The sequence below is a fragment of the Hirundo rustica genome, chromosome 22, assembly GCF_015227805.2.
Source record: "Hirundo rustica isolate bHirRus1 chromosome 22, bHirRus1.pri.v3, whole genome shotgun sequence".
In the NCBI taxonomy this organism is placed as follows: Eukaryota; Metazoa; Chordata; class Aves; order Passeriformes; family Hirundinidae; genus Hirundo; species Hirundo rustica.
In genome coordinates this window covers 6,372,218-6,393,465 of record NC_053471.1, presented here as the reverse complement: position 1 = coordinate 6,393,465, position 21,248 = coordinate 6,372,218, and the positions used below count along the sequence as shown (strand labels likewise).

At 61.7% G+C, this 21,248-nt stretch overlaps 1 protein-coding gene across 3 annotated transcripts in view; it reads left to right on the top strand.

Annotated features, from left to right (window-relative positions):
* Positions 1-20,905, top strand: part of SAMD11 (sterile alpha motif domain containing 11) — an 82,606-nt gene extending 61,701 nt beyond the window's left edge. For all 3 annotated transcript variants that reach the window (XM_058423308.1, XM_058423310.1, XM_058423309.1), the window contains 8 exons: positions 2,244-2,391; positions 10,011-10,126; positions 10,546-10,624; positions 10,781-11,481; positions 16,218-16,342; positions 17,740-17,850; positions 19,437-19,717; positions 19,891-20,905. In XM_058423308.1, the coding sequence (XP_058279291.1) occupies positions 2,244-2,391; positions 10,011-10,126; positions 10,546-10,624; positions 10,781-11,481; positions 16,218-16,342; positions 17,740-17,850; positions 19,437-19,661 (1,505 nt within the window). In that variant the 3' untranslated portion in view covers positions 19,662-19,717; positions 19,891-20,905. The remainder of the gene's footprint in view (positions 1-2,243; positions 2,392-10,010; positions 10,127-10,545; positions 10,625-10,780; positions 11,482-16,217; positions 16,343-17,739; positions 17,851-19,436; positions 19,718-19,890) is intronic.
* Positions 20,906-21,248: the final 343 nt, after the last annotated feature.

The window sequence follows — 21,248 nt, the reverse complement described above, 5'->3', positions numbered from 1 at the left end:
GATTCTCTGGGCCTCTGCTGTGCTCTGATGGTGTTTGGCTGCTCCCTGCGTTCTCGTGCGGTTCGCAATTGTCGCTCCAGCGTTTGTCCCCTCGGCCTGGGGACGGGGGCAGGAGCGTGGGCAGAAATCGGGGCGCTGCTGTCCCCTTCCTGCCGGCAGGAACAGCCGCTGTGGGGATGTTCTGACCCCAGCACGGGGCTCCGGCCCCGACCATCACCGAAATGTTTGAGGCTGTGGGTGATGGGGCTCAGGCTGGGCTGGGCACAGCTTGGCGCCAGGCTGGGATTTCCAGAGCTGAAGGAGAAGGGAAGAAGGTGGGAAAAAGGAGGACAGGGAGATGGGAAGTGTGGCATTAGCGGGGCTGAGCAGTGCTCCTGCCGGGATGAGGCTTTACAATCCTGCTGTGGGGAGAGGTGGATGGATGTGAGGGCTCTGCAGGGTCCCTGCTGGAGGTGACGCTGCCCAGGCTGTGCTCAGGGAGAGAAATCTGCCCCTGCTGCTCTCCCCAGCTGTGTTTTGGTTTCCTCTGGCGGGCTGGGGCAGGGTGATGGTGTCAGGGAAGTTTCCTCCACGGGGATGTTTCCTGTGCACCCGTGAACGGCAGCAGAGGCTCTGGGGTGGGACGAGAGCTGTGTGCAGCGGGGTCACACAGACACCAGGGGACTCCCGGGGCTTCACCGGGACAGAGCAGCCCCTGGGAGAGCCCCGGCGCCCGGGCACGGCTGTCCTTGTCTCTCCTCCTTCCCTGAGGCCGGGGCGGGGGCGCACGGGCTGTACCTGCATCCCCTGCCCCTCCTCGGCGGCTGCTTGGGGGTTCTGGCCCTGCCTGCTGTGGGGCAGCCTGGCTGCCCTGAGCCCCCTGCACGGCAGGGGCTGCACGGGTGTCGCTGCACGGGTGTCGCTGCATGGGTGTCACTGCATGGGTGTCGCTGCACGGGTGTCGCTGCACGGGTGTCACTGCATGGGTGACCCTGCACAGGTGTCACTGCACGGGTGTCAGTGTACGGGTGTCACTGCACGGGTGTCACTGCAGGGTGTCACTGCATGGGTGTCACTGCATGGGTGACCCTGCACAGGTGTCACTGCACGGGTGTCACTGCATGGGTGTCAGTGCATGGGTGTCACTGCACGGGTGTCACTGCATGGGTGTCACTGCACGGGTGTCACTGTGTGGGTGTCAGTGCTGGGTGACATGTGTCACTGCAGGATGTCACTGCATGGGTGTCACTGCACGGGTGTCGCTGCAGGTGACATATGTCATTGCAGGGTGTCACTGCAGGGTGTCACGGGTCACAGGTGTCACTGCGGGGTGACCCGGGTCTCAGGTGACACTGCAGGGTGTCACTACACAGCTGTCACTGCAGGGTGACACTGCAGGGTGACACAGGTCTCAGCTGTCGCTGCAGGGTGTCACGGGTCACAGGTGACACTGCAGGGTGACACAGGTCTCAGCTGTCACTGCAGGGTGACCCGGGTCTCAGGTTCTGCCGGGGCACTGCAGGCTCGGTGAGGGCTGCCGTTCGCTCTGAGCCGCCCTTCTGTCCGGGCGGAGCTGTGCTGGGGCCGGGAGCAGGGTCCCCTTTGTGCCCCCCCAGCCCCGCCCGGTCCCCGCAGAGCCCCGATACCCTCGGCGGTGGCGGAGGGGACACGGCGGGCCGGGGCAGGTGCCAGCGCGGCTCCGCTCGGCACCGACCGGGAGAGGGAGTTTGGGGAATGCCTCCCTCCCCTCCTGCTCTCCTCGCATCCATCCATCCCTCCTTCCATCCTTCCCTCCCTCCCTCCGGCAGGAAGGCAATTAAACAGCAAATCCACCCCCCTGCCGTAGTTGCACAATTTCCATCTCCGCTGCCAAAACTCCCTGGGCGGCGGGGCGGATCGCGCCCGGAGCCGCCGGGGCCGGGGGCCGGGGCCGGGGCCGGGTGAGCGCCGGGGCCGCCGCTCCCCGCCGGGCTCCGCCGCCGCCCCGGCGCCCCGGGGACAGCGGGGGACGGGGGGGAGAGCGGGGACAGAGGGATCAGCGGAGCCGTCTCGCCCGGGGGCCGCGGGCACGGCCGGGAGCAGCCCCGGGGCAGCGCTGTCGCCCGCGGGGAGCCGCCGGCAGCCCCGGAGCCTCTGTCTGTCCGTGTGCGTGTCCGTGTGTCCGAGCGCGGCTGGCGGCGTCGGTGCCGGGCAGCAGCAGCAGCAGCAGCAGCTCCTCCTCATCCTCCTCATCCTCCTCATCCTCCCTCCCTGGCTGTCCCCAGATCTGCTCCGGGCGCGGCAGGAGGCGGCGGCGGCGGCGGCGCGGACCCCGGGCGCGATGGAAGCGCACATCCCCTCGGCCAGCAACTCCTCCAGCCAGCGCAGGAAGCAGGGCCTGCCGCAGCACAGGGACAGCCACTTCCCCGACAGGTACCGACCCGCACGGCCCCGGGGCGGGGAGGCCGGGGCACCCCCGGGCCGGGCTGGGGGGCGGTGCGGGAAGGGGGGAGAGAGCGGGCGCGGCGTTGGGATGGGCTGGACACGGGGACCCGCGGGGGTCATGGTGCCTGGGGGCGTTCAGAAAGCGTGGATAGGGCACTGGGGACGCGATTTGGCGGTGACACCGCGGTGAAGGCCGGAGTTGGTGATTTCAGAGGGGACCTTTAGGGTTGTGTGATTCCATGGCAGAGGGCAGCAGCGCCCGGCCAAGGTGTGACCGGCTCCTCTGGGGGCTGTGCAGGTGCTGGGGGTGTTTGTACGGAATGGGGGAAATCTGTGCCTGTGCGCATCTGCATCCACATCCAGGGGAGGCACTGCCAGGCTGGAGTGATCCCAGACCTGTGCTGGAGGTGCCACTCTCACCTGTTCTTGGGCACAGAGCAAGTGAAGGTGTTGAAGTTTGCATTTCGTAGCATCCCCAGACAAGGAGAGAGGAGAAATGCTGAGGTGGAACCGAAAGGGAAGAAGTTTTCTTTGTTAAGGAAAAGAGCCTCAGCTTGCCTCTCCCGCTGCTGGGAGTGCTGGAAAGCTGATATCCCCCCACCCCCAGGAAACTCGAGCTCATTTATCTTGCTCTGTGCCACGAGCCATTCCCTCTGCAATCAAGAACTTCAGAGGGAAATTAAATTAAAGCTGCGCGTGTTCCTGACAGGGATGGCGGGGCCAGGAGGGGGCTGTGGGGGTGCGAAGGCTCCGGCTGTCACGGGATGAGCGCTGAAAGCCTCTGGAATTCACACTTTCCTTGGCTTTTGTGTCGGGCCGGGGGCAGAGCGGGCTGCGCCGTGTCAGCTCTGCAGCGTCTGGATGTGCTGAGTCCCAGGGTTTCCCCCCCGTTTGGAGCCTTGGAGATCCCGTCTGGTTTTCCTCCTCTCCCGGCAGCGCTGTGGAGGGGCCGGGCGGCCCTGGCAGCGTCTCTCCCGCAGTGTACTTTGGCTAACCCAGCCCATAAATCCGGGCCCCTGAGCGGACCTGCGAGGAATGCGGGGATGGAGGAGCCTCCGGAGCGTTTCCCCGGCGCTGTGCGGGCTGGACGGGGGCCAGGCCACATCCCCGGCGGGGTGGAGGCTGCTCCGCTGGCAGCAGGGGCGGGATGGGAGCCGAACATCCGCACCGAGCCCGGAGGAGTCTGCCTCTGGCAGGCAGGTGTGGGGGCAGGAGGTGTTTCCAACGTTTGGGAAGAGGGAAGGGGACAGGGACTGAAGGCCGGGAGGTGGCTCTTGGACCAACCACTGCTTTTCCTGCCGGGTCAGGTCTCCAAATAACCCTAGGAACAGTTGGATTATCAGGAGAGGGAGATCCTGGCGAGGGAGAAACACGTCCTTGACGTGAGAGAAATCCCTGTGGGAGCTTGGGCCAGGTGTCCCCCGTGTCTCAGTTTCCCCTGCTGCAGGTGGCAGTGGCTCTCAGGTTGAAAGGAGGTTGTGTCCAGTGTCTGGGGAGGTTCAGCTGTAGGAGCAGCAGGGATGGGGTGGTTGGAGGAGCCGGGGGTTGGAATGAGGAACCCCAAGCAGCTCTGGGATCAGCTCACGGTATGGTTATTTCTAGATATTGATGGCTGGAGTGAGCTTGCCAGCTGTGCCCAGCTGTTTTTGGGAACGCCAGGAGAAGCCGTGGCCCTGTTGCAGAGAAGTGAAGTTCTGGTGGTGGCAATTCCTCCCTTGAGTTCCCTGTTAGCCTTGGGTTTGTCCTCGGCGTGGAGCAGGGCAGCCTCGTGCAGCTCCATCCTGGAGGAACACACATTCCCAAGGCTCCGGGAGGGCACTGGCAGCGGAGGAAGCTGCCCCACGTTCCCAGGTGGATTTCTGGTGTCTCCCAGGAGCAGGAGTCACAACCAGGGTGCAGGGGCTGGGAAGTGTTCATCTTCCCGTGCCCAGGTCAGCTCTGAGCTCTGAGAGCAGGAACAATCAGCGACTTCAGCCCTCAGTCTGGCAAAGCCTCACTGCTGAGCTGACCCAGTCGGGTCTGTCAGGGCAGTGCTGGTGTTTCTGCAAAGGCACGGGTCGTGCCTGGCAATGGGAGCCGTGCCTGCAGTTCTCCCAGGTGTGAGGGGCTCAGCTGACCCTTGGGAAGCTGGCTGTGCTCAGATACTTGTCATGAATTAATTATTGATTACATCCTTGCTGGTCAGAAACAGCCTGGGAGGTTTGGCTTTGTGGGGATGAGGCACACAAACACAGGGACAGGGATTTTCCAGGATAGGCCAAGGTCCTGGTAGTGCCATAGGGGTCCCTTCACCTCTTTGCTCCCTCCTCCATCTCTTGGAGGGAGTTCAGTGAAACTGAGGCATCTTGCCAAAAGCAGCCTCCAGCCACAGTCTGGAGAATCCCTTTGGTTTCATGGCTTTGGCTGGATCCCTTGGAGATGGATTCAGCTGGGATGCCGGAGTGCCAGGGCCCGGTGCTGTGTTTGGGAAGATGAGTTCAGGGTTATAAAAAGACTTGGAAGAGGAGGGGGTGCAGCTGAAAGGTGCCACTGTAACTACTCCAGCCTGGAGCTCTTCCCATCTCCAGACTGCTGCCTCTCCTGCAGAGCTGGCAGGTGGCTGTACCCTGCAGAGCTGCTTGGATCCTGCTCCTTGGCTGCAGTCTCCAGGATCTGTTGGCACTGTTCTGCTGGGGTCCTTCAGCTCTTCCCGAGGTGCTCATCCCTGCTTCCCTGTGCAGAGCCTGGGGAAGATTTCCTCTGGAGGGAAGATCTTTGGTGCAGAAGGGGCTGGAGAGGAGCTGGGGCAGGGCTGGGTCAGCTGCTGCACGCTGTGGTCAGTGGCGTGAAGCTCCTTGGTTGGGTTTGATGCCTCAGTTTTGTGCTGGGAGTTGTTTTTTGTGCCTGCAGGGTGAGGTGTGGGGCAGGAGCTGAGGCAGGTGTTGGTGCAGGCACCCAGGGCTCCGTGCTGCCTGAGCAGGCCCCGGGGGCACAGTTCATCCCCCAGGATCAGGGCAGGCAGCGGCAATGCCAGGGAATGCTGCCAGCCCGAGGTGCCGTCAGCACCCTGTCCCGGGGTCCCGGGAAGCTCAGCCCCTCCAAGGAGCGAGCTGGGGGTGGGAGAGGCACCCTCTGCCTCCCCTGCAGGAGCTGACAGACACCGTGTGCCAGCCAGAGGCTTCCTCCGAGCAGCGATGTGCCCAAAATACCCAGCCTGCATTTTTGGATTCCCTTCTTCCCATCTGCTGTTGCTACGGTTTGTTCTTCTTCATTCCTCCCCTTGCTTTGGGGAGGTTCTGCTTCTCCCTGCCCTCTCCGTGCCCATCCTCTGCCCTCTCTGTGCCCATCCCCTGCCCTCTCCGTGCCCATCCCCTGCCCATCTCTCTCCTGCTCTTACCCAGCCCCGTGTCCCCCTCTCCTCTCTGATTCTCTGATTTTTGCCCTGGCAGGATCCCTCCCTGGTTCCCGTCTGGCCGAATGTTCTGCAGAGCAAAGGCCAAGGAGCTTGACCTGCTTCTCGCAGTCTGGTTTCAGCAGCAGTTTGGGTTTTGAGGGGGCAGCACGAGGCAGCCCCTCTCACTGCTGCCCTGGCAGGGCAGTGCCAGCGCGTGCTCTTTTCCAGCCTGGAAATCCCAAACCCCATTTTTAGCAAGGCCTTTGATTTTGTTTGTTCTCCCTCGCCGGCAGCGTCGGGGGATGGCAGAGCAGCGAGCAGCTCTGTGCTCCTGCCTGTTACCTCGGGTTTAAAGTGTCTCTCCCTATCAAATGCAGAGCAGAAGAAAGCAGAGCTTTCATGCATTCTTTTCCACCACTGCCCCCCCTTCCCTCTTCTTCCATCCGTTCTAAATTTATTTCCATGCCTTGCCGGTTTCAATCTGCATTTCCTGACCCTCTCACATCTCCAGTCACAGCCTGTGCTCCGAGCCTTCCCCGGGAGCTCGGATGGAGCCGGGGGGAGCTCTGCTCCGGCCTGGGGAGGATATGATGGGGTTAAAGTGAAAGGCTGGGTTTTAACAGTATAATGTGTAACCCCATAATGACTTTAAATATCGATTATTTGAAGGCCATTAGTGCTTATTGTTAAAGAAAAGTCGATACTTTTTAAGCCTTGTGAAGCATTTGTCTCCTGTTAAAGGACATATCAAATTTAGCAGCGTGCAGTGCAAATCCCCTAATTCCCTGCTCACAAGCCTCCAGCTGGCATTTTAGGGAGGGAAAGGAAAAGGGGGCAGGGGGGGAATGTGCAGCAGCACAGAATTGCTCTCTGCAAGGTAAGGACAAGGCTCATCAGATAAAATTGCCGGGGGCTGAATTCCCCTCCTCAGAGCAGGGCGCTGTAACTCTGTCCCTGAGCCCGGGGGAAGGCGAGGAAGGGATTTCACGGGGGATTGGAGGCTGGCACGATGCACCCGGGCGAGGATGCAGGGATCAGGGCTTGGTGCACACGCCGGCCCTTGCTGGGCTCTCGGGGGTTTTTTACCCCGGGGTTGCCGCTTCTTTTCCCAGCTCTGTGCCAGGGCACGGCCCGGTGCTGCTGCCTGCCTGCCGTGCCAGCTCCGCGTGCCCGGGACGGCAGAGGGCTGGCGGGGAGCAGGGCAGGCTGCAGCAGGTTCTGTGCCCGGCAGCGTGGCTCCGTGGGGTGGCACACGGGTCTGTCCCTCAGCCGAGGGGCTGTGCTGGGCAGCGCCAGGCTCCCCGCAGGGAGGAAATTCCCCTCTCCCCCAAATATTTCTGAGCACAGCTGCCTGCTTGCTGAGGCCTCTGCTGCTGGCACTGCGCTGGGCAGGGGAGGTGCCGTGGCCCCCCGTGTTCGGCCATCTGCAGCCTTTTTTTGGCTGTTTTGGCCATCTGGCCTCCCTGCTCCGACCCCAGGGCTGTGACAGTGCCAGCCGAGGGACCTTGGGCTGCTCCTGCTCCCCTGGCCCCACCAGCAGCCTTGTGTGGGTGTTTGGGGGAGCCCCAGGGCCGCCGAGGGCTGTCTGTGTGCCAGGCGGGCACGGTGACAGCGTGTGTCAGTGCGTGTCCCTGGGTTCTAAACCTTCAGGCCCATCCCCAGCGTCTGTTGGAGTGTGTGGGACTGATGTGTCCTCTCCTGCCCCTCTTCCAGCCACCTCCAGCTGCTTTCCAGGCTGCAGTGCTCGTGGGATCAGGTCCAGGAGCTGTGGCTTTGTCCCTCTGCTCCATCCCGGTGCTCAGCCCCGTCCCTGGCACTGGGATCGGGTCCAGTGGCTTTGTCCCTCTGCTCCATCCCGGTGCTCAGCCCTGTGTCTGGCACTGGGATCGGGTCCAGGAGCTGTGGCTTTGTCCCTTAGCTCCATCCTGGTGCTCAGCCCTGTCCCTGGAACTGGGATCAGGTCCAGGAGCTGTGGCTTTGTCCCTCTGCTCCATCCCGGTGCTCAGCTCTGTCCCTGGCACTGGGATCGGGTCCAGGAGCTATGGCTTTGTCCCTCTGCTCCATCCCCTTCCCCAGCCGGGCACCCCGCCCTGGCCAGCCCAGGGGAGGCCCAGGAAGGCCGGGGAGCTCTGAGGGAACGAGCTGCAGAATGTGGAGCAGATGCGAATTCCTCAGGGATCAAAGTCACGCCCCGTAGCACAACATGAAAGCGTCAAACCAGCCCGGGATGAGCGCCGGGCTGCGCCGGAGGGAGACAGAACCTTTCATTCCCCGCGCCCAGCCCTGATCCCCATCGTACACCGCTGCCAGGGCACGGGCCGGTGTAAATCACGCAGCTCCTTTGTTTCTGGGCTGCCCAGGGGCACCCCCGAGCTGCAGGATCCCCTTCCCCGCGCATCCCCAGGGCGGGGAGCGGCGCCCGGCCACGCCACGGTTAACAGCGACTTGATTTCCTAAATTGCTTCTTATAAAACGACCGGCACGTCTGCCAGGCTCGTCTCCCCGTGATTACAGCTAATTACGATCGAGCGGACACCTCGGAGCCCCCGTCACGCCGCTTTAATTGTCCCTTATTCATCCGCGGGGCCGGCGCGGGCGGCGGCGGCACTTGGCAGCCCCGCGACCGCGGCCCCGGCTAATTGCGAGGCCTCGGGGATTAGGGCAGGTGATTACACACTTCACGCTGTAATTACATAAGCATCGCTTGGCTGCTGCCCCGGCTCGGAGCCGAAGGTCGAGCGCGGCGTTACCTGAGATTAATTGGAGCTGCCAGCGGCGCACGGGCGGCATTAACATTTCAACAGCCCCCGATCGATCCGCGCCGCGCCTCCAGACACCGCCGGCTCCGCAATTAGTTTAGAGGAGAGCCAGGGCAGCCGGGGAGGAGGGGAAGGAGAGCCCGGAGACGGCCAGGGCAGACGGGCACGGCGTGCGGGAAGGGAGCAGCGCCGGAGGGGAGCAGGGTGCGGAGGGGCTGCGCGGAGCGCGGATAGAGCTGCGCTGGGAAGGGCTCTCCTCACCCACTTCGGGCTCAGGAGTTCTTGTCTGGCTTTCCATGGGCTGATCCGTTTCCATGTGCTGATCCATGCCCATGAGCTGGTCCATTTCCATGGGCTGATCCATTTCCATGTGCTGATCCATGCCCATGAGCTGGTCCATTTCCATGGGCTGATCCGTTTCCATGTGCTGATCCATGCCCATGAGCTGGTCCATTTCCATGGGCTGATCCGTTTCCATGGGCTGATCCATTTCCATGTGCTGATCCATGCCCATGACCTGATCCACGGGTGCCCGGGGTGCTCCCGCTGTTACCCCCCACTGCAGCGCCTCTGCATGCGCTGTGTTTGTTGCAAGTCCACTGGCACCTCCTGCCTCCCTCTCCCTTGCCCTCCAGCCTCTCCCGGGGCAGATTTTTCCAGGGAGATACTGCAAAATGAAAATAAACGGCCCCGCGCTCGGCTCTGCCTCTGGATGCCCTGCTGAAGGTAATAATGTTGTAAGTGGCCATCAAAAGGAATTAAGAGACGTGCAGCCGGAAAGCAGATTTGCTTGCAGGCTCCCAGGGCAGATCTGACTAATGGAAGAGACCTTGGCTCTTATTCCCTTCCTGATTTTTTTTTTTCTTTCCCTGCCTTCCCTCCTGCTGCAAGTGCTCCCTGCCTCTTCTCCAGGCACTGTCCCCTTCCCACCCACCCCTTCTCCAGCAGGATTCCTTCCCGCTGATCCCGCTGCCCTTCCTGCTCACATCCCTCTCCTGTCTGTATTTTCCTCTGCCTCACTTCCAGCTTTCCTCTCCACAATTAAAGCTCATCCCTCAGCCCAGATAGGACTGGGTTTTTTGCAAGGTGAGCCAGCGATGCCTTCAGATCTTCCCAAACTCTGCAGCCCCTCAGACGCTGGGTTGCTCCTCAGGTGTGAGGTAGTTGAGGCAGAAACCCAAATGTGACGAGGGAGGGGCAGCTGGAGCCTCTTCAGCCCTCCCCTTTAACCTGCCACGGGCAGGGAATTCCCCTCGGACAGCCCGGCTGAAAGGCCACAGGAGCAAAGTGGGAAACGCGTGGGGCCTGTGGGGTCCTGGCTGCTTTTGGTTCTGCTGCTTTTGGTTTTTCTCTTCATTTTAGAAGCTCCTCATGAGGCTGGAGAGGCAGGGAGCAGCTCATCTGCAGCCAAGATGTTCTTCCTGAGCTGGGAGCCTGCAGGTTCTCAACACGGCTTTGTTTTCTGATCCCTGCAGGGAGATCTCCCACCCACCGCCTCTGCTGTCGCCCCAGAACGCTCCCCACATCGCCCTGGGGCCCCACTTGAGACCTCCCTTCCTCGGGGTGCCTTCGGCGCTGTGCCAGACGCCAGGTGAGCGCTCGGGTGACGTTTGTGACAGCCTGTGACCGTCTGCACCGCAGCCACACGCGTTTCCTGTGCCTCCCCACCACCGCTTCCCCCAATTCCGCGGGGACAGGAGCGGATTCCTTGGACTCTACCTGGAATCCCCTCCTGCCTCCCCAGTGCTGTGTTCTGGGAGCTGTGGCACAGAGCAGGGGTGGCTGTGCTCTGAGCACAGAGCAGGGGTGGCTGTGCTCTGAGCACAGAGCAGGGGTGGCTGTGCTCTGGGACACAGAGCAGGGGTGGCTGTGCTCTGGAGCACAGAGGGGTGGCTGTGCTCTGGAGCACAGAGGCAGCTCTCAGGTGCCCTTTTCCCCCCTGGAACCTGGCCCTGAGGCGGCCGAGGGTCAGTGCTGGGGTGAGTGACCCGCAGCGCTCTCCCTGCCCAGGTTACGGGTTCCTGCAGCCGGCGCAGGCCGAGATGTTCGCACGGCAGCAGGAGATGCTACGGAAACAAAACCTGGCCAGGTAAGAGCGGGAAGGGCTGAGCCGGGCACGGGCGGCACAGGAGGAGGTGCGGGAGGGCGCTGCGGGCGCGGGGCTGGCCTGGCTCCCGCGGGGCCGGCGGGGAGCGCGTTCCTCCAAGCCTCCCCCCGCCCACCGAAATCCCCTCTCCCCGCGCAGGCTGGAGATGTCTGCCGAGCTGCTCCGGCAGAAGGAGCTGGAGAACCTGCACCGGCAGAGGCTGCTGGCCGGAGACCCTCTGAGCCTGCACCCGGGGCTGCCCCCGGACCACCCCGCGCTGCGCAGCGTGCACGACGTCCCCGAGGGCCACGCGCTGCGCGACGAGCTGTCCCGGCGCAACGCCATGCTGGTGCTGCGGCACAACAACGCCCCGCTGCTGTCCCTCACCCCCGGCGGCCCCGGAGCCGCCACCCCGCCCAAGGAGCAGCCCCGGCGGGCCGGGGGAGGCCGCAAATCCTCGCAGCCCCGCGCGGAGCCGCAGGGCCCCGGGGAGGCGCGGGAGCCGCGCGCCAGGGACGGCGCCCAGGACTGTAACGACGAGGAGATGAAGGACTCGGAGAGCGACGCCGAGGCCGGCGAGGACAAGGCCGAGGGGCCCAAGGCCGAGGGCGGCTCGGGAGCGGAGCCGAAGGAGTGCAAGGACGGCGCGGGCAAGGCGTGCGAGGGGGCCAAGGAGGCGGGCGAGGCGGGCGCGGCGCCCGGCGTCCCCTGCAGCTCCTCGAGCGCCGAGTCCCCCAGCCACCTGCTCGGGCCCGGCATCGGCAAGGCCGAGGTGAAATACCTCCCGCCGGCCTCCCTGCCCGCGCCGCAGCCGCTGCCCTTCGGATTCCCCTACACCGTGAGCCCCTACTTCCATGCAGGTGAGCGGCCGGGGAGGGGCAGGGACGCCTTTGGGATCTCCCCCCTGCTCCGTGCTCGGTGTGGTTCCTTGGTCAGCTTCTCTCCCTCCTTTCGAGAGGGAGAATTTCTCCCTGGAAGGGGTGGTCAGGCGTTGGAAGGTGGTGTCACCGTCCCTGGAGGTGTCCGGGGAAGCAGGGACGTGGCGCTCGGTGCTCCGGTGGCAAGGTGGGCGTTGGTCAGAGGTGGGACTCGGTGACCTTGGAGGGCTTTTCCGGGCCGGGTCCCTGTTCCAGGGCAGCTGGGCTCTGTGCCCGGCCCCTGGTGCACTCCTCGGTGCCACGGGCACTGGGACAGACCCGCAGGGAGGTCACTGCCAGCTCTGTTCTCACTGCGGGAGCAGCGGGTGGCACCAAGGGGCTCTCAAACCCAGGGAACCCCGCCAAGAGCCCAGATCTGCCCCAGCTAATTACCTGGTGGAGCAATTAGCAGGAGGCGCATGAGGAGGGAGAAGGGGGGGCTGTGGCGCGCTGCTCTCCACGCCAGGAGCTGCCTGTGAGCTCGGCTGCCCATCCCTCATTAGAGCTGCCTCCCAGGCAGGAAGGAGGAAGCGATTTTTCAGCGACAGGCAGGTGGCCAGGATGATAAATATTCCTGCTGCCTCGGGCTGCCGAGGCTCCCTCGCAGGAGCCTTCTCCTCCTGGCCATTAAAGAGGGCCGGGCTCAGCTCCTGGTGCTGGTGGCTTGTGAGAGGCGCTGCGGGGAGCCGGGGCTGGGGCTGGCTCCCCTCCCTCCCTCCCTCCCTTTCTCCCTTTCTCCCTCCCTCCCTCCCTCCTCCAGCAGCGGCTGAGTCGCTGTAACAGCTCATTTATTATCATCACTTCGGGTTTGTATCAGCGGCGCAGCTCCGGGCTGGGTTTCCCTGCCCGCCCCTCGTGCCCTGTGCCAGGGCTGCGGGGCTTCTCCTCGGAGCCCTTGGGCTTCTGGCTGCTTCCAGGCTGCGCTGGGGCTGCTCCTCAGCACGTCCTCCCGCCTGGAAAGCCTTGGCAGGGCAGGGAGATGCAGCGGCAGGGCGAGGTGGGAGCGCAGCAGCTGGAATGTTGGGGGTCGCATCGACCCAAGGCTGCGGCGAGTGAGAAATGCGTTCAGGGGCCCGGGGGGACAGAGGGCAGAGCTGGACCCGCCTCTCCCCCCGTGCCAGGCAATTCCTGTGCCCCCTTGGTGCACAGGGACCGCTCCCTCCGGAGGGATTATAAAATAACCAGTTCTGTTATAATATAACTTTAATCTACCCTGGATACTGGGAATATGAGAGGAGAGGAGAGGAGAGGAGAGGAGAGGAGAGGAGAGGAGAGGAGAGGAGAGGAGAGGAGAGGAGAGGAGAGGAGGCTGAGCTGGGGGCAGGGAGCTGCTCTGGCCCTGCTGGAGCATTATCGATGAGCCAGGGTCGATTCCCTGAGCCGCCTTCTGGGGCTGTGGCTCGATGACCTCATCTCCTCAAGGTTTCAGCAGCCTCGCTGCCTCCTCCTCCTCCTCCCGCAGCCTCGTCCTTTGGAAAGGGTGAAGGATGGAGTGTGCAGGAGGCTAAAATCCTTCTATTGATTGCAGTCTGGAGAGCAATTAACGCCAGCCTTGTGCTGCTGCTGACCCCAGCCCTCACCGGGGGTGGAAGGGGCTGGAGGTGGGAATGGGGAAGGGGCTGGAGGTGGGAATGGGGAAGGGGCTGGGAGCAAAACTGACTGAAGCCGGGCGTGGGCCCCCTGGCAGGGGGTGGCATTGTGTCCCCAGCCGTCCCCTGAGCTGTCCCCTGCGGTGCCAGGAGCCGTGCCCGTGCTGCAGAGCCTGGAGCTGATTCCCTGGCCACCAGGGCCGGGAGCTTTGCTCTCCAGAGCCCCTCTGGCTCCTGTCTCTGGAGCAGCTGGGTGTCAGGAGGAGGGAGGGAATTACAAACGCCTCGTGGCTGCGCTGCGCTGTGCTGCGCTGGGGGCACCTGTCCTGGGACGATGGATTCCTTCCAGCCCCTCAGGCCGGCCCCAGCCGGTGGAACGCTCCCCAGCCCATCAGCAGCCCGCCGGCCCATCGCTCCTCGGCCGGGCAGGGAGGGGCTGCTGCCCTGTGTGGCGCTGGCAGCGCTGGCATGTCACCACCGCTGCCCCTCGGCACCCGTTTGTCCTCACTGTCCGTGCTGCCGGCGCCGGGGGGGGACGGGACAGAGCCCCTCTGCTCCAGGGAGCCCCGATTTGGGGTGCTGGGCGCTGCTCCTGTGCACACGGAGGGGAAGGGAGAGTGCTCAGCCCCAGAAATCCTCCCCAGGTCATTCCTGAGCGGGGGCAGCACGGGCTGGGAGCTGGGGGGACACCTGGACACCAGCCCTGAGTGAAGGTCCCCAGGATGGGACTGGGAAAGGTGTCCCGAGTGGAAGGAGGCGCTGCCAGCGAGGGCCGGAGATGTGAGGGGAGAGGAGCAGCCCTGACCCCGCTCCAGAGGGACGGGCAGAGGCAGCAGGCAGCGCAGAGCCCCAGGAGGGCTCAGCTCCGGGGACCGCTGGAGCTCCTCTGCTCCAACCCCGCTTCCAGGACCTCCCAAGAGCCTCCTGTGGATCGTGGAGAGCCTTGGAGAGCTCCAGCCAAGGCGTCCTGGCTCTGGGGCTGTGTCTGCTCTGGCTGTGGCACGGGCTCACCCTGAGGTCTGGGGCTGCTCCCCGAGACCCCTCTCCCTCCAGGAGGGATCCAGGGGAGCCCCCAGCCCCAGGGAGCTGCTCCTGGGCTGCCTGCAGCCGTGCAGGAGCTGTGCAGCAGCAGCCAGAGCTGTCCCCTGCCCAGACTCGGGGCGCAGTGCAGGGACAGCGAGGGAGAAGCCGGGGAGAGGAACAGGAAATCGGGAAGGGAAACGTGTGGGAATGATTGCAGAGCCTCTGCCTGCTCCCTGTGCAGGCTCTGCTGGTTTAAAGCATCTCACTGGCACGATAACTTCCCGTGCAGACCCCGAGCTTTTCCTGCTTCCCTGGATGTGCTCAGGCTTTGTGGGGAGCGTGTGTGGCCCTGCTGTGTGGCTCTGCTCCGTTCCCTGCCCTCCCTCAGCCCCGGGGTGTTCCCCAGGGGATTGGCTGCTCCCTGCCCTCTCCGCTGCGCTCCCCACCGTGGTTTTGGTTTATCCATTTTTCCCTCTCCCGTTCCGTGTGGAAGTGCTGTCCCGGCTGCTGCGGGCAGGGGCAAGGGTTATATCCATCAAATCCACCAGGGAAAAGCCCGCAGCCCACAGGACAGATAATTTTGTCATGACAGGCTCCTGGGAGAAATATTTTTTCTCCTGGCAATTCCGTTCTCCATGCCCTGAGCAGAGCAGCTCACGCCCCTCATAAACTCTTTCCCTGCCTGAGAATCCTGGATGTTCTCATCCCTGTAAACGTCCTTGTGCTCTCGTGCTCCGGACGCCCCACAGCAGCCACTTCCAGGGGTACAGCGGCTCTCCCCTGCCCTGAAGAGGCCATTTGTGGAATTGGGTTTGTTCTGTGCTCTCCCCACACAGCAGGTCAGAGTCACCCGAGCTGTTCCCTCTCTCCATTCCCATCCCCACTCCCTGCCCCTCTCCCGCTCCTCCCTGGCTCCCGTTGGGATTTCCCTGGGTGTTCTGTCAGGCTGCAGGGCTGGGGGGGCTCCCGCAGCCCCTCGGAGCCCGTCAAGGGGGGACACCCCACGTGACAAGGGGGGACACCCCGAGTGTGACAGGGATGGAGCCTCGTGTGTGACAGGGATGGAACCCTCATGTGACAGGGATGGAACCCTCATGTGACAGGGATGGAACCTCATGTGTGTGACAGGGATGGAACCTCGTGTGTGTGACAGGGATGGAACCACGTGTGTGTGACAGGGATGGAACCTCGTGTGTGTGACAGGGACGGAACCCTCATGTGACAGGGATGGAACCTCGTGTGTGTGACAGGGACGGAACCTCGTGTGACAGGGATGGCACCGCTTGTGTGTGAGAGGGATGGCACCCCGTGTGTGACAGGGATGGAACCTTGTGTGTGACAGGGATGGAACCACTGCCACTGTTGCATTTTGGGGAAGTGACAGTGGCTCTGTCCCATCAGGGCTGGCAGGGACAGCAGAGCCAGGACTCCAGGACAGAGCCAGGACAGTGCCGGCACACCAGGACAAAGTCAGGATAGCACCAGCACAGAGCCAGCACACCAGGACAGAGCCCGGGCAGAGCCAGGACAGAGCCCGGGCAGAGCCAGGACAGTACCAGGACAGAGCCCGGGCAGAGGCAGCCCCGTCCCAGGGCCGTTTCAGGCTGGGCAGGGTGCACGGTGACCCCTGGAAGGAGCAGGAGCTCCCAGGATTCCCGTTGTCATTCCGAGCACGTTCCGGGAGCGGGGCTGCCGGGGAGCCCACGGGGCGGGCAGAGCTTTCCCCTTGGTGGTGCGTGTGCAGAAACTCCTCCGGGCTTTGCTGCTGGCCCCTGCCCTCCCCCTGCTTCCCCCCGCAGCTGAGGAACATTAAACACATGAAATGCATTAGCTCGGATTTTTTCCTTGCCCCTGCCCCCCTTCCCCAGGCGGGGACCTCCAGGAGGAAGAGGCCCGTGAATTGACCCTGCCCAACGCTTTAATTGACAGGTCATTAAAGATGAATGTGCGGCTAGAGAAAAAAAATATTCAGATCGCGGGCCGGTTGTTGTCCGTGTGGGATTTTAATGATTTATGTTCCTTTCTCCTCCCCTCCTTCCCACCCCCCCTTGACTCCAAACAATCCAGGCACCATGGGAGGTCTGTTCCTGGACGGGGAGGAGAGCCCGGCGCTGGAAGACATCAGCAAATGGACAGTGGAGGACGTCTGCAGCTTCGTGTCCAACTTGTCTGGCTGCACCGAGTACACTCAGGTAACGGCAGCAGCGCTGGGCTGTGGCGGGAGGAACGTCCCGCTTCCCTCCCTGCTGGAAGCTGCATCTCCCAGCCCCGCAGGGCCCTGCCGCGTTATCTCCGTCGGGGGCTGCTGAAGGTGCTGCCAGCCAAGGCGTGGCATGAGGCTGCGCAGAAATGAGGGGAGAGGATGGGATTAGGGGCAGGGTTAGGGCTGAGCCCGAGCTCAGGTGGACACGGAGGGGGACTGAGGGACAGGATCGGGACATGGGGACAGGGAGAGGGACTGAGGGACAGGATCGGGACATGGGGACGGGGAGCCTTCCCAAGGGGACTGCCAGGGATTTCGGATGTGCCTGGGAGGGGATCAGCTTCTGAGCGAGGTGAGAGGGAGGCAGGGGAGCCTGGAGATGGATTGTGGATGTTTATGGGATGCCCCTGTGTGCACAGGGGAGCTCAGGAGCTGGGTTTAGTGAAGGTGAGGGTGAGGATGGTCCAGGACTGTGGTGTGTGAGCTGATGAGAGCTCAGGAAAAAGGCTCTAAGCCCCAAATCCCAGCTCCTCCCGTTCCCAGGTTCCCCCACCCCAGTGGTGCTGCATTCCTGCACTGGGGAGCGACCACTGGCACTGCCTGGGAGCTCCTGAAATGTGCAGGAATCTCCAGCACGAGCCCCTGGCAGCGGCATCACCATCCCCACCTTCCTTCCACACCATCCCGGTGCTCCAGGGGCAGGAACCAGCCGTGGGGCAGGAACCAGCCGTGGGGCTGAGCTGCTCCCTTCCTGGTGCATCCCAGGCAGTTCCGGGTGCCGGAGCTGTTGCCGACGGCCCCTGGCCCTGCTCCGTCCTGTGGGGCTCCCTGGCTTTGGGGGGTCAGGGTTTCAGGCCCTGCCTGGGGGGCTTTAACGGGGATTTTTACTGTGTGAAAATCCCAGAGCTCCCAGCCCAGCAGCTGCCAGGGAGGTCTGGCACTGCTCTGCTCCCTGCTCCTGCCAGGAAAGGGCCTGCAGAAATCCCTGGAATGCTGGGATCCCAGAGCCAGGAGAGTCCTGCAGAATTCCCTGGAGTGCTGGGGTTCCAGAGCCAGGAGAGTCCTGCAGAAATCCCTGGAGTGCTCTGCATCCAGAACCACGGCTCAGGCAAACCAGGGAACTTCAGCACAGCTGGAAACTGCCCCGGCCTGTCTGGGGTTCAGCTTTGTCTCTGCCCCAGAGCCGGGGACACCCCAGGGGATGCTTCTCCCGAGTTCAGGCTTTTTGTGGAGTGCTTTAGGGAGGGTTTTGGCTCCAGGCCGGGGCTGCAGGGCTGGGAACGCCCCTGGTGGGTGAATCCGGGCCGAGGTGCAGTGAGCTCACCTCTCCCAGGGTGCCGGGGCTGCGCGGGTGGCTCAGGTGTGTCACTGCCCGTGTCCCCTCAGGTATTCCGAGAGCAGGCCATCGACGGGGAGACCCTGCCCCTCCTGACAGAAGAGCACTTACTGAACAACATGGGGCTCAAGCTGGGACCTGCCCTCAAGATCAGGTCACAGGTAGGAGAATCTCTCCCAAAACAAGTGGCACCATTTAAAGCTGTCCCTGGGGCTGTCCAGAAACGAGGTTTATCAAATATCATTTATTAAGCAATAATGTAACTGCAGTTGTTTCGAGAATGCTTGGTCTGTCCCTGAAAATGTTCCATAGCCTCACCTGGAACCTGTCAGAGCTGTTTGAGGCAGATATCCCCACCTGAAACTTGTCACAGGTGTTTGAGGGAGAAATCCTCACCTGAAAGGGGGAAGCACTCACCTGAAACTTGTCAGAGCTGTTTGAGGCAGAAATCCCCACCTGAAACTTGTCAGAGCTATTTCAGGGAGATATCTTCACCTGAAACTTGTCAGAGCTGTTTGAGGGAAAAACACCTGACAGAATTCAGTGCCCAGGGGCAGAAATAAACACTCCAGGCTGAGTGGTGGAGGGAATAACAGGGATGCCGTAGGAAGCTCTTGGGATGAGCCGGTTCCAGGCACAGCAGCTCCATTCCTCTTGCCCTCAGTGGGACTCAAACCCAGAACTTCTCTGCTGGATTCCAGAATCCCTCCTGGCACGTGTAAAGCCAGGCTGAGCTGTGTCCCCTGGGGAATTGTGTCCTGGGAGGGGCCCAGGGACAGCCCCAGCTCGGGCACAGCTCCCCAGACCCCAACAATGAGAGCCACTTTACTGCTTTCCCTGCAGCCCTCCCTGTTTACAAGGGGGCTCATAAAAAGGTTCTGTGGGCAATTGTTCCCCGTGGGTCAATTCAGGAGGAAATAAAACTCTTATGTTCCTTAAAAAATGAGAGCCCTCAACAGCTCAGGGATGGGGCTTGGGCTGGGGGGAACGCGAGATTGGGGCTGGGATGGAGAAATTCCTTCGATTCAATCAATGGTGTTTAAGGTTCTGTAACAAGGCCGGGCTGGGGGTGGGAGCAGAGCCCTGGTGCTGCTCCCTGAATAATGTCCCACTTGTCTGGGCCCAGCAGCAGCCCCTGGTTTTGTTTAAGCTCAAATGGGAAGCAGCTGTGGAGGTGCTGGGGGGCAGGAGCTGCTGCAGGAGAGAGGCTCAGGCTCCCTGCAGCACGAGTTTTATTTTCCCTCCCTGCCTTGGCCTTTTTAGGAACAATTCCTGCTGTCACAGAGGGGCCAGGCAGTGCTGTGCCATCAGCAGAGTCCCATGGATAAAAGGGGCAGGAATGAGCTGGAGCTGGCACGGGGGAGCCGGGGCAGACCTGGGGGCTCCAGCAGTGCCCAGGAAAAGGAGCAGGACAAAATCCTCCAGGGAATGAGAGCAGGAAACCTCCCCTGGCCTGGTTTTCAGGTGCATTGGGGATGGGATTGCTCCATTCCAGTGATGCTCCACCAAAGAGTTTGGGGTGGGACCTCAGAGCCCAGCCAGTGCCACCCTTGCACTGTCCCAGGCTGCCTCTGAACACATCCAGGGCTGGAGCTTCTCCAGAGAGCCTCTTCTATCCGCAGTCCTCAGGATTCTGCACAAACCCTGGGCTTTCCCCTCCGTTTCGCTCACACTGCCCCCTCTCCGCCTCCATCCATCCCTCCTCCCACGGCCGTCTGTCTGTCTGTGTGTCTGTGTTTCCCTGCAGGTGGCCAAGCGGCTGGGCCGGGTGCTGTGCATGGCCGGGTTCCCGGTGGCGCTGCCGGGGCTGCGGCCCCCGGAGCGGGAGGCGCCGGCGGGCGAGCTGCGCCCAGCCTCCACGGGCAGCGTGGCCTCGCCCTTCGGCGGCGCCGTGCCGGGCAGCAGGGGCTCCCCCAAGCAGGAGAACGGCAACGCTCCCCTCCTCAGCGACACCCCCAAGCCCCCGTCCTAACTGCGGCAGCGCCCGGGAGCCAGGGAACGCCGCCGAGGAAGGGACGGGCTTTGGGGGTTGGTTTTTTTTTTTTGTCCTTTTTTTTTTTTTTTTTTTTTTTAATTTTTTTTTTTCGGGATACATTTGCTTTTTTTTTTTTTCTTTTTTCGTTTGGGGAAAATTAAAGGAAAAAAAAATAAATAAAAAAAGGAACCACGGAGATTTCTGAACTGTCAAAACAATTTTAAAGGGAAGGAAAGAAGGAAAATGATCCAAAGATGTTGTCGTGGGACGACGCCAAGTGAAGAGAAGGATGCTGGAGGATGGAGGCAGCGTTCCCGTTCCCTTCCACACTCCTCGGAGGAGCTGGAGAGCCCTGCACAGGGAAAACCACGGACAGGCTGCTCTCTGCCTTCAGGACTGCGGGCTGTGACTCCACAGGGAAGGGAAGGGAAGAGGCTCTGCTCCTCCCACCGCTACTTCGAGCAAAAAAATACCGAAAAAAGCAAAACCCATCCACACCCACCCCGGCCACCTTCCCAGGCCTCTCCTCCTCCCTGGAAACTGGGCTCACTTCCTCAGTCAGGTGTTCTATGCATCTCGAGCAACTTCGAAAACAATACCAAAGACAGACAAAAAGGATAAAAAAAAGACAAAAAAAAAAAAAAAAAAAAAGGACAGAAATAAAAAAGCGGCAAGTTCCCGTCCATGTTTACTTTGTGCGGATGGTACAGAGCCCCCCTGCCCTGGCACCGTGCCCTGCAGGGGTGGCTCCTTCCCGGGCAGGTTTGGGGAGGAGGGGTCCCAGCCCGGCTGCCCCCAGCCTCATTTCTGCGGCTGCTCTGAAGCCCTGTGCCGAGGTGGAGGCGTTGCACATTGTTCTGCGCGGAGCACAGGCAGAGCCCTGCGACAGGCTGCGAACCGTGGGCAGTTTTTGTTACTGTGAATGAGCTGGGAACTCCTGGGGGTGACCTCCTGTGACTTGTACAGTTGTGAGCAACAATCACATGTGGTACTTTTCTCTCTCTCTCTCTTTCTCTCCCCCCCAATCCCCGTTTTTTTTTTCTGTTGTTTTATTTTTTTGTTTAAACGTTGCACGTGCTGCCGTTTTTTCTTACAGAATAGCTTTGGTGGTACTTTAGCTTCTTTATATTGTAAAAAAAGGAAAAAAAAACCAACAAAACCAAACCTCATTATCCATCACGTCACGATAAAAAAATGCTTTCCAGCAATCAATTTAAATAAAAAAGAAAAACACTTAATTTACAAACGGTACCTGGCTTTACCCAAGCAGTCTCTGTCCTTCTTTTCCTGTTCCTGCCTGGAATCCAATCCCAGGGTTGGGTCCAGCACCTTGCCCAGCTACGTTAGAGCCAAGAAAAAGGGAATTCCTTTCCCTTTGGGAAGAACAGGTAAGTTAGAATCTTTTACAAAGGGAAAAATCTTCTCTTTACAGTTGAGGTGGTGCAGTTCTCACCTGGGCACTGTCTCCTACGTGATCACTTTTGCCTTTCCTTATTCCTTCATGCCACCACAACCAAGGAACTTTAAGTTAAAGTTTCCTTCTGCAGCACTCTTAGAGCCAGCTTCAACTGATCGAGGCCTCCA